A 12,570-nucleotide genomic window follows, 5' to 3' on the forward strand; every position below is an offset into this window, starting at 1 on the left:
ACACTTCCTCGTCTTTTTGGCACATGTGACTAAACCAACCAATCACAGGCTAGACTGAGGCAGATCCAACTGTAAGGTAAAACCACAGAAGCAGATTCAATACTGTTTCAACCTTAGCAGGATGCTGATGCAAATATTTGAACTTGTAAATATATAAATAATACAGCATCGATATATAAATAATTAACTGTGTAAACATTGTAAATACATATTTTGTGAATTAACTTGAATGTATAAATTAACTTCACTTTTAAACCTTACACTTGTAAGTTTTGCAAAAAGGTTTTTATAAATGTTCTGTAGAAGATGATCATTTAGTCTACTTGACAGCAGAAAGTCACACAGTTAACTACACAGTTAAATACACAGTTAACTACACAGTTAACTACACAGTTAACTACACAGTTAAATACACAGTTTTGACTGAACAGGTCTCTTGACTTTCAGGTCAGTTGTGCTCTGACTACACTGTGATATTATGTGTACCTCACTCACTCCTCCACTGTTGCATGTAACTCTCTCTATAAGAGAATATGTACCATCATAGAGTGTCCTCACTGGCTCCTCCTCCATCAAACATAAATCACATGTTTTTACAAAATAAACTTTGACTGTGAGAAAGAAAATGCTGAGAATTAAAGCTCTGCAGTAGGTCAGTGATTGAAAATGATCTTTATTGCAAAATGAGATTTCTTTGTTGGCAAGAGATGTTATTCCTCTCAGCAACAACAACACACAAAAGCCCCAAAGCAGATTAATATGATGAAGCATCATTTCCAGTTGTTTCCTGAGTCTATCTGGTGGCAGCATACACTACATTTGGCTCCACCACCTTTCTTTTTGCTTTTGCTTGAAATGTGACTGCAGCGTAGTTCAGCTCATCAGAGGCCTGATTCTGTAAAAAGAGTATTTACAGTCTTAATGTGGTGACTTGACAAGATTGAAATAAAATACAATATAGATAATGGTTCTTTGAGGCCGATATCAATATTGATATTTGGCCAATTGTCATGAACACCATGATGCCTTGATTTTTTTTTAAAGGATTGTGGCATTTAGTGAAGATGTGTATGAAGGAAAACATTTTACAGTTGAAAAATAAACTTGTTCGTGCTCTCTGATGGACACATTATGTAAAGAAGACACTGTTTCTAAATGACACATATCTTTGGCATTTTTATATTTGAATTTCTTGCTTATTTTGCTTATTTCTTCCTCATCAGCCGACATAAACTGTGATACTGCAACAAGATCATTTCAGCTAATAGGTCTGGCTGTTTCTTGGTCTGTCATACAATATATCAAAGTAAATGTAAAAGTAGGATTCACCTCACTTGGTTGTGGATTCTGTTCTTCTTCAGCTAAGTGACAGAGACAATTACATCTGATCAGTTATTTGACAGTCATTGTTCTAAAATATTGCTGTTATTACATTTTTCAAGCAAGACGTTTCATATATTTCCTCCATATTGTCAACACTTGAAGAGAATGTCCAGTAGCAACAAAACCAATTATAAGACAGACACAGTAACTTTGAAAAAGTACCTGTCTTAAGTTTCCTGATTTTAACCAGCAGACCAATGATGACCATTACAAGGAAAACAGTCAGACCAGCCAGGATCACACTCGTCAACTTTGTTATTCCATCAGACTCACACTCACATTCTACAAGAAAGATCATTAAATCAGACTAAATTACTACCACAATCATTGTTTGGTAATGTTTAAACTGTCACTTTGTTGCATATGTAGATATTAGATAATAATTATGAAATATATTAACAATATAAACATAAATGACCAAACAAAATACAAGACTTAACATTAATCTTACCTTTAACTTTTAAATGTATCTCACTGAAAACATAACGTCCACTTGTGTAGAATCCACAGAAATACATTCCAGAGTCTGATGAATCCACTTGTTTGATGTTCAGAGAGACAGTAGAGATGTTGGAGCTCATTTCAAATTTTCCATTCTGAACACCATCACAGAGTTCAGCTTCGCTGTCAAACCTGATCTTAACAAAGATACAGTAGATCTTGGTTCTGTTGACAAGTCTCAGCCAGAAAGCTACAGAGTCATGTTTAAATCTATTGGTGCACTGCAGTGTGACTTCTTCACCAGACTGGACCTCCACAACCTGAGACTCAGACACTGAGACAGAGATCCAGCCTGAAACACACAGCAGAGACAAGTTGTTACAGGAAGATAAACGATACCTCTTAATGAATATAACAGTGAGTATATAAGTTTCAATTGTGTCGGCTGAACATAGAATAACAACATTTGTAATGAAGTTGAGACTAATTCAAAGCCAATATTCACTAATGCTGCAGAGACTTAAAGCAGTTATCAAGGTAAAGGTCTTCATGGTGCGTATGACTGAAGCTCTGCAATGTCCGTACTTGATGTGTGACCCAGGAAGGTTGATTTCAACATAAAGAGGCGGGCTGTTTTCTTGTTGCTTGTCCTGTTCCTCAAACTGACATTAATGCTTTCAGGAAAAGCATCTTGATGCAGATGTTTGCCTCAATGAGAACGAGACAAAGTTATTTTTCAGACAATGTGATTTAATAATAAATAATCTTCAAGCCAAATTACATACAATATAGTGAACAAAGATATATTGAATAAGAGTGTTTCCCCTAGGTTGATTGCTTTGGGGCGGTGGGGGGTGAAGGGTTGTGATGGCTGATGAAAAACTCAGAAGACACATTTCCACGACAACGATTTGGAAGACGAGTCTTTTCTTTGTCTTGAGAAGCTGCAGCATTTATTTATTTACTGCCAGACTGACAAGTTACTGCTAACCTTTTCATCTGCTCCGCTCGCATTCACGGTCACTTTTCTGCCTCTCTCTCTCTGCACTCGCTCAAGTACACACGCTCATTTACACACTCACCACACACACACACACACATTACACACTGCCCTATTCCTAAACAGAGCTACACTACGGCAGTGTGCTGCTGCTGAATGAATATTGGGGAAACACTGAGATATTTACCTCAATATCCAGTTTCTTGCTGTTTGTGTTTTTTCTATTATATCATTACACATTATAGCTGCTCCAAGACTAAACAGTGAGTGCTGACATGCTCTCCATGTTGTTGTTATCTCTGATTTCTTCTCAGAGCTGAATACAAACCTTGAGTGCACTTATCATTTTTAATTGTTTTTAATATTCTCATTCAACATTTCTTCTTTTACTGTCATTAATATTGTTGTTCTGTAACCTGTGAAACTAACTGTGGCCTAAACATTGTCAGTCATGTTCTAATGAAATAAACAATAAAAAGATTGGGAGCAAGAAAATCCTGAGAACATTTTTCAGGACCCGTTATTGTCGAGTGCTTTCATCTAAATTTCACAAAGTACATGCTTCATATCTGGTTGTGTAAATATGAGTTTGTATATTTCAGCAAGTCTGAAAGAAACTGTGAAGGTCAATTAGTCAGTTTGTATAAAGTAATGAGTGGAGTAGTGAAATATTGTCAGGAGTTGATATATACTGGTAACTTTTAACTAGACTTGGATGTTTGTGGTTATGGCTGAAAACCAGTCTTCCTGTGGTTTAGACTTTACTGTTGCTGTTTGTCGTCTGCTGGTTATTTCTACACTTTGTTTCTCCAAAACATCTGTACAAATACAGCTGCAGATTGTGTTTTATCCTCACGAGCAAAGCAACAAGGCCGGTGTCACTTTTTCTTTTTAGACTTTCTCACAGATTTGTGAGTTCAGAAGCATCATAATGTGTTCAGACCACACTGTGTTGTCTCCACTGTGAAAGACTTCAACTCTCTCTATACTCTGTGTAGTCATCAGTGTCCAAAGGACAAGATAATAACAAGATTTTGTACAAGTGAAAGGAAAAATAAAAAGGCAACAAAACTCATCATTAACAAGCCGAAGTGCAGCTTCATGCTGTCTGTTGTGGCCTCTCTGCTCTGCATGTGTGTGTGTGTCGCTCAAACGAAACACAGCAGAGAAGAGAGATGGAGAAGCATCGGAGACTCTGAAGCACATAAAAAAACACAGCAATGTAACCTGTTCATTACATTTTTATAGTGTTCTGACCTCACACCCTGCGTGCTGTTATTGGCTGGGGGCTACACACCCACTGCACAAAGGCTGACGCCCAGAAGAATTCACACACCTCCACTGGGTCATAAGTGATGATTGAGAGTCATTACTTTAGTATGAGTCTATACATTGTTTGTTTTAGGAAAATCCTGCATAATATGCCTTTAAATATGTTGCACTGACTATTACTGGATATTTGATTATGGAGAATCAACAAAAATACAACCCAGTGTCAGATAGATTCATAAGCCTGATTTTGAAAAATAAAATGTAGATATTGAATGCCATTTCAAATGTTCCTTTTTGAACCCCATTACAGAAAGAAGCAGGCTCAATATAATTGTACAGAGAGGAAATACAACAGGGCTTGTTTCTGTTGACCAGTCTAAACCAGAATATGTGAGAGGAAGAAGTGGAAAAGTTGGAGCACAGCAGAGAGTCTTCTTCACCAAGCTGGACCTCCACAGTCTGAAACTCAGAGGCTGAGCTGATATAGGAAGAAAAAACACAACCTAAATTCAGCACTTTCCAGCAACATGTGACAGTAAATAGCTCTCTCAATGTTGTACTTAATAGTTCAGTTACTGTGGTCTGTAAAGAACGTGACGGTTTGAGATGAGATGGATTTATACTTGATGGTATTTTAACTGATTACATCTCAACAGATACATCACCAAAATATCTTCACGTTAAGAAGAAAACAAGTTGTGTGAAAGAGGAACAGTTTTAATTGCATGTGGTTTTACAGCAGAGAGCTAAAGGCCAGTCTTGCTGTGGTTTTGTTTTGGCTGGTTCATACTTTTACCACAATGGAAAATGACAGGGGCAGGGTGCACAAGACTTGTTGCATGTCTGCACAGTTACTATACTTATTCACTGTGTCAGTACATAATGGAGACATTTCTAAAATGTAGAAATAATAATATATTGAGCCAAATAGAGGAAAATATAGTCTTGTTGAGATTGTTTGTACATTAGTAGAGATCAAGAGGTTAAACAAATTTAGTTTCATGACCCATGATGTTCACTTGAGACCACACTGTGCTGTACTTCCTGTCAAACAAGTGACGTTTACCTCACTCACTCCTCCCTTCTTGCAGACCATCTGACTCTCCCTATAAGGAGATTTGACAGTCATCAGTGTCCTTTTCTGGCTCCTCCTCCATCAAACATCTAACATGCTGTCGTTTCTCTCAGATTAGGATCAGAGGCAGACAGAATAAGAAAGACTTTAACAGAGAAGGATTGAAAGAAACACAAGCAATAAAATGCAAAGTTTTAATTTATTGGTCATTTTTCACAGTGAGTCCTTCCACCCACTGCCCACACACAAACACACATCAGATTACTGTGATAAAGCATCAGTTCCTCTCTGAGTTTATCTGCTGGCAGCACAAGTTCTCACCTTTTTTCTTTTTTCTGTCTGAAGAATAAGATGAAGACAAACAAGATAAAAAGACACTGAGACTGAGAGCAAGAGAGAAAGAAGCACGAGAGAATCAAAAGTCAACCAGAACATAATTAAAATGAGATTCTAGACAAAGTGATGTCAACTGCTCCTACTTACCACTCACATATGAAAACACATCAGCCAATTAGAGGCCTGGAATTAAGTCATTTTTAGGGCAAGGCCACTTTGGCCTTTGATAATTACAAATTTATTGGGGCATTGCAAGGTCAAAACCAATGGTGCAACAACAATAAGTGATAATTATATTGTGTAAAGATAAAACAGTACACAGTCAACAATTAGTAGTCAGTGAATTGAAAAACAGTATTGAGTTTATTAAAACTGTACACTGAATGTTTGACTTTTCCACAAAATGCTGCCTGGTTGATTTTTTAAAAATGTGAACAATTCATTATATTAATTGTTATTGTTATATTTTAATGATAAAATTAAGTGTATAAATGGGCTAAGGGTGATGAAAATGAATCTGAACAAGTTTCCACACGTGTGCAACTATTAGCATTTGAGTCTGAGATCATAGGAGCAGTCACAAAAATGACTTAAAACCATAGACTGTATAAAAATGACTTAAAACACTTTTTTAAACGTTAAACATTAAACACACTGATGAGAAACGTCTCAAGGAGAGACTCGGATGAGAGCTGCCAGTCATGTAACAGCCGGCAGACTCTGCTGATCTGTCTTAACTGAGAAGTGACCGTCTGCTTACAGAGAAATGTGTGTGTGTGTGTGTATGTGTGTGTTTGTGTTATCGTTGCATCACACTGAAAAAGTTGCAACCCATCAGATCTCACAGCAAGTTACAAACTCTATGTATGTTCATAGTTAGCCAACAGCAATATCCTGGTTAAGATGTCAATAGTTAACTGCTGAGAATATTTTTGACTGGTTATGCATGTCGGTCTACAGGTTCATTTGCATACACACTGCACTAATGGCTTGTTCACAACATCAGATATTCTTTTTCAATGGATAAAGTACCAATGTAAAACTGACTTCTACACAGAGTGTTGCATTATGGGCTGTTGCCACTGTCACAGACAGTCTTATTAATAGTAACTGCCAGAGAAAATCATTTTGACCGCTTCCAAGAGCCTGGCAGGAGAGTGTGTGACTAACTTTAAAACACAACGTGTATGAATACTTACACTGTACAGTGTTTAGCTGCCTGTGCTTATCACATAATGTTTTAGCTAATGTAAGCTAAAGGGTTAGCTGTTAATGTTTACGTTTACGTTACACATATATTTGCGGGATGGGAGAAATCTTGCGCCACTGTTGATGTCCAGCATGATGATTGAGACACTGGGAAACATTGAGAGTGTTTATTTGCTGTGTTGCATGTAGTTTTGAATGAGGAAGTACGCAACTTTCTTTTAAGGGAACAATGGCCAGTTCAAAACAGGGCACGCTAAACTGGCCATGGGGGTAGTTAATTTTAGAAGAGGCATTACGGCCACACTCTGGGGCATCCACGGCACTGGTTGTTTGGCTGTGGCATAATTCCTGCCCTGCAATTAATATGACAAAGCATATTCTAAACTCACACATCCAGTAGCTTCCTGAATCTGGTGGCAGCAGCAAACACAACATTCAGCTCCAGCTCTCTCTCTGATGCAGACCTGCAATTTTTCTTTTGTCTTTAGATGGGCTACATAGTTCAGGTCATCTGAGCTCACATTTTGTACATAAGAGTTCACACAGTCATGTGTTGTATCTTAGATGTTGTAGCTGAGTTTGTCAGGTATCATCCTTAAATCTGTGCATAATTAAAGTTTTTTTAAAATGTCTTTCTTCCAAACAAGTAGGCTAAATCTTGTAATTCAGTCACATTAAAGTTATAATACTATTGTTTTGTCCAATAACCATTCAATGTATTTCTATTCAGTAATGATCTCTCAGTATAGTAGTTATGCTTCACTCCTGCAGCTTCTACTGTTGTTGTGTATCAGAAGGTGCATTATTGCTCAAATACCAACAGAAAGATGAGAAAAAGAAATTAAAAGTTGATCATAACTTTGTATCATTCAAGTTGTCATTTGTTATTGATTACTAGGACTGTTTTCTGCTCCTGTTATGAGATGTTGAGTCATGGAGGGATTTTCTTATGAATGTTAACAATCTCCTGTTTCCTGCCATTGTGTTTTTGATCCTAATGTTAATGCATTATAACAAGACTACCAGAAGACAAAATACAAGACAACAACAAAACATTTTCATCTTTGTGGATACAGAATACAGGTCACTGTTTCCAGCTGGTATTTTCTAACTGATATCTGAGAGTGAAACCAGAGACTAAATGACTAAAGACCAAATGGAGAGCCATGAATGTGTGCTGGCAAAACTTTGTTTGAGAGCAGATGTTGATGTAGCTTGTGAAGGTAAAGTGAGTTTGTGTAAAATAAAAGTGACTCATGGTGGATGTTTAAAAGTAGCATTACTCTCTATCTTTGAATACAGCAAGGCCTTTGATGTCTGTGGAAGGTTTCACTGCTTTATTTGTAGCTTTGACTCTGGATATCTTTTGATTTTTACTTCATTTCAGCTCAGACCACACTGTGCTGTCTCTTCCTGTCAAACAAGTGATGTGTCACCCACCCTCCCTATCGTACTCTCTCTGTAACTAAGTTTGACCGTCATCAGTGTCCTTTCTGCTCTTTTAATTGTCACATTAAGATTGTAGACAGATGAAATAAGAAAGACAAAGACTTTGGCTTAGAAAAGAAAAAGAAAAACACAAGCATGAAAATACAAACTAGTTTTTACTTTTGTGGTTGCTTGTATTCACCACCTACATCTGAGAACAACCACAGAATAATATGATAAAGCATCAGAGCTGCAGTTCCAGTTGCTTCCTGAGTCTATCTAGTGGCAGCATAAACAACATGAGTTTCCTCCTCTCTCTCTGCTGCTGGCCTCCTGCTTCTTATTGTTTTTGGAAGGAACCTCAGCACTGAAGAGTTCAGCTCATCTGAGCCCAAATACTGTAAATCAGAGAATTGGAGTCACATACTGTATCTCACACTGCAATCTCTGTTTTTTCAATGTCTTCAAGTGCTGCACCTTTTACCAACACAGTTCTTCAGAAGTCAGATAAAACAAAATGTAGTAGCAGTTTTATTTGGTGTGTTTTGTGGTTGTTGCTACATTGTGAAAGTAACACACTGGAGAAAATAGTACAGAGCTGAAGGCCATTCTTGCTGTGGTTGAGATGTCTCTTTTAGGCTGACACAGACAGTACTGTTTGTTACACTTGAAAGTGGCAGGATGGATGACTGAGAGCATAAATACATGTTACATGCTAAAAAACACACCTGGATGTTAGCTGTAGACTATCTTTGTATTTTCTTCCACGTACCACTATAGACACAGCGACATACTGTATGTACTGTGCATACAGTCTATATTAAGTCAACATTTAAAGCTTAAGTTTCTGTATTGATGTGCTGTAATAACATCTTTACAAGAGCGATATGAAATAAAAGTCAGCACTAGAAAGAAGATGCAACTGTTATGCATCTTTTTTTCTGCCAAAGTGATGGTCTCCTGTCCACCAAACACACAAAAACACATAAAAACACAAGTGCAGATTCACGTGAAAAAGCATCAGTTCCCCTCTGAACAGCTTTTCTTGTTTCTTGAGTCTATCTGGTGGCAGCATACACAACATTTGGCTCCACCGCTCTTCTTTTTGCTTTTTGACAGAAAGTCACTGCTGCATAGTTCAGGTCATCAGAGCCCAGATTCTGTAAATAAAAGTATTTACAGTCAGTCACCTTAACAAGTGGAAATGAAGAGAAAAACAAAACAATGGCTGGACATGATCTTAAATTATAAAACAAATACAAGTAAATGATCAAACTTTACTTGTAAAGTAAATGATAAAACATGATTCACCTCACTCTGTTGTTGATTCTTTTCTTCATTAGCTGCCAAATGAAAGAGACAATGGATCTAATCAGTTAATTGACCGTCATTATTCTAAAACTTTACTGTTATTCTGTTTTGGCAAACATGAAATTTAGTATTCTTCCAAAATATTCACACAACTTTAAAGAATTTGTGAAAAAAACTATAAACCAAATACAAGATTGAAACATTACCTCTCTGAAGTTTTCTGTTTTTAACAACCAGACCAATGATGACCGTAGTGTGGAGAACAAACAGACTGCCCAAGATCACCAAGATCACACCCATCAGCTTTGTTGTTGCATCAGACTCTGCCACAAGAAAGATCTTTAATCAGACTGTTTCTCCTTTTCTAGCTAAAAATGACGAACATTAAAATGGACAAATGAATTTTGCACAATGAAATCTATAAGAGACTCTTACGTTTAGACTTTCTGCCAATGTCATCATATGATTCATCATCACTGCCTTTTAATGAAATGAAGATACATTTTATTGTTATTTTGTATTAAAAATGTGCATCAATATCTTGTTCTGACAATAATTAAATAGCCACATATAGAAAGACATAAGAGAAGAATATAAATTTCATAACATCTTACCTTCAACATTTAAATGTATGACACTTAAAACTGTCTGTCCGCTAATGTAAAATCCACAGAAATAAACCCCTGAGTCAGATAAATCCACTTCCTTAATGTTGAGGGAGACTGTGGAAATGTTGGAGCTCATTTGAAATTTTCCATTTTGAAATCCATCACAGTATTGAAGACTTTTAGAGTTGATCATAGTTGAGATACAGCTGGCTTTGGTTCTGTTGACCAGTCTGAACCAGGATATTGTTGCTTGAACTTCGTAAGTTTTGGTGCACTGCAGTGTGACGTTTTCACCAGGCTGGACCTCCACAGTGTGAGACTCAGAAAGTGAGACCGAGATCCAGCCTGAAACACACAGCAGAGACAACAAGAGATTTAGTTGTTATAGGAAGAAAAACAAAACCTCTTAATAAATTGAATAATGAGCAAAAACCATTAAATTCTGGCAGCGATGAAGTTGAGAGAAATGTAGTGGCAGTACTTACTGATGCTGCAGAGAATGAAAGCTGTTATCAAGGTAAGGTTCATCATGGTGCGTATGATTGTAGCTCAGCAATGTGTGTAATCAAACTGTGCTCCAGGAAGGGTGCTCTCAATTTAAGAGGTGGGGCCATTTTTTCTTGCTCATACAGTCGCGTAAACTGTCCACATGAATGCTTTCTGTAAAACGAGTGTTGATGCCAAATGATCGTCTGAACAGATACGAGATGGTTATCCTAAAAGTTATTTTAGCTACGTAGTGTTCAAACCAAAGTTAAAGAATGATAGAATTTACACACACACCCCTCCCAAATCTGAACAAACCCCGGTGAAACCCAAATATAGCAACAGCTAGCCAGCTAAGGAGACACAATATACAGGTTTGGATTTACCCAAAGGTGTTTTCACATCAAAGCTAACACACCTGGAGCAATCTGTCTCTCTACTGAATGCACACAGACATTATGTTGATCCTCCATCCAATTCTTTGTAAGACAGCAATCCCACCTTCCTATGTAGGAGTAAAAAGAGCATCACTGGGATTAGTAACTGTGTCAATACTGAATTTAAAAACTGAATCCCTTACATTACTTGTAAGAGATTTGAAACTACTCATTAATGAAAAATGTATCACATCAGTGTAATGTGCTCTGGTTAAAACATTGATCAAGAATGTTGTTGGATTTGTTCTGTGTCAGCTGTCAACTGATCTTTGTCTGACTCAATACTAGTAAAACTTCACAATATGTCAATAATGTGTATAGACCAGAGGCAGACTGAACACCACTGGATGTCATGTAGGCAGCTATACTGGAAACATCTACAATGTGGAGATGATGGGCGGCTGTGGCTCAGGAGGTAGAGCGGGTCATCCACTAATGGGAAGATCGGCGGTTCGATTCCCGGCTCCTCCAGTCCACATGCCGATGTGTCCTTGGGCAAGATACTTAACCCCTCAGTGTATGAATGTGTGTGAATGGTTAGTTTCCTCTGATGGGCAGGTTGGGACCTTGCATGGTAACCCCTGTACCCATTCAGCTTATGAATGTGTGTGAATGGGTGAATGTGATTTGTAGTGTAAAAGCGCTTTGAGTGGTCGGAAGACTAGAAAGGTGCTATACAAGTACAGTCCATTTACCATTTACCATGATCAGCCATCGTCCTCTAGAACCTCAACAGTGAGGCTCAGCTAAGTGATGTACTGCTGTGAATACATATGTAATGGAATCACTGATCTTCACACACACTCACTAAAGCATATCATAGTAAAACAAGCTATTTTTGGAAGATGCTTAATAATTATGTCTCCATAAGCCGACAGCTTGACATATATATGAGGTATGAATGTGGGAACTGATGAAAGGTGAATTAAAAAAATCATATGCCAATTAGCAGAACTTTATTTCAGATACCTGGAAAAAGAGGGACGAGTGTTTAACCAGTTCCTCCACATGGTACCTGAGAAAAACTTGATGCTGCCAGTCTTCCTTTGAATTTGACGTACCAAATGAATCACTGTGTCACGCACACCTGACATGCACCTTGTCTTGAGAGGATCTGTGTACATTGATTGAAAAAAAATGCAATTTGTATTTTCTGTACCTGGGCAGGTCTTAATCTATCTGGACAGGCTGCCCAAGTAGAGAGAAACACTGATGTACAGTCTGGAGCAGAGTGAATGTTTTCACATGAGGCTGTCAGTGTCAAACTGTGTCACAAGTTGCTTATAGATCATGTGAAGATAAAACAGTGGTGCAAGTTTGTCAGAAGTGTTAAGATACATATACAGATATGTCACTAATACAGACAGGGCTGTTTGTCACCACAGTGTAAAGTGCAACAAGGGGCAGGTGGGAGCCACATATAATTATATTTATAAATACGACCTTTTAAAATACATATTTGAATTCAGACATTTAGTACATCAACATCAGTTTAAATATCCAGTTTTCACTTTGATAGTTGTAAGTTTTGCAAAAAGGTTTTTATAAATGTTCTGTAGAAGCTGATCATTTAGTCTACTTGAC

The 12,570-nt window shown here is 37.5% G+C and overlaps 1 protein-coding gene and 1 long non-coding RNA gene across 2 annotated transcripts; both read right to left on the reverse strand.

Moving 5' to 3' along the window:
* Positions 1-749: 749 nt before the first annotated feature.
* Positions 750-1,685, reverse strand: LOC121890078. Its single transcript, XR_006093676.1, has 3 exons — positions 1,546-1,685; positions 1,330-1,361; positions 750-895 (listed from the first exon to the last, which is right to left on the reverse strand). It is a non-coding gene; the product is annotated as an uncharacterized LOC121890078 (long non-coding RNA).
* Positions 1,686-9,055: 7,370 nt separating this feature from the next.
* LOC121890065 lies at positions 9,056-10,647 on the reverse strand. The gene is made up of 6 exons (XM_042402331.1): positions 10,549-10,647; positions 10,070-10,408; positions 9,891-9,935; positions 9,662-9,778; positions 9,456-9,487; positions 9,056-9,304 (listed from the first exon to the last, which is right to left on the reverse strand). The coding sequence occupies exons 1-6, from the start codon at positions 10,592-10,594 to the stop codon at positions 9,203-9,205; spliced, it is 681 nt and encodes a 226-aa protein (XP_042258265.1). The 5' UTR covers positions 10,595-10,647; the 3' UTR covers positions 9,056-9,202.
* Positions 10,648-12,570: the final 1,923 nt, after the last annotated feature.

The sequence above is a fragment of the Thunnus maccoyii genome, chromosome 22, assembly GCF_910596095.1.
Source record: "Thunnus maccoyii chromosome 22, fThuMac1.1, whole genome shotgun sequence".
Taxonomy (NCBI): Eukaryota; Metazoa; Chordata; class Actinopteri; order Scombriformes; family Scombridae; genus Thunnus; species Thunnus maccoyii.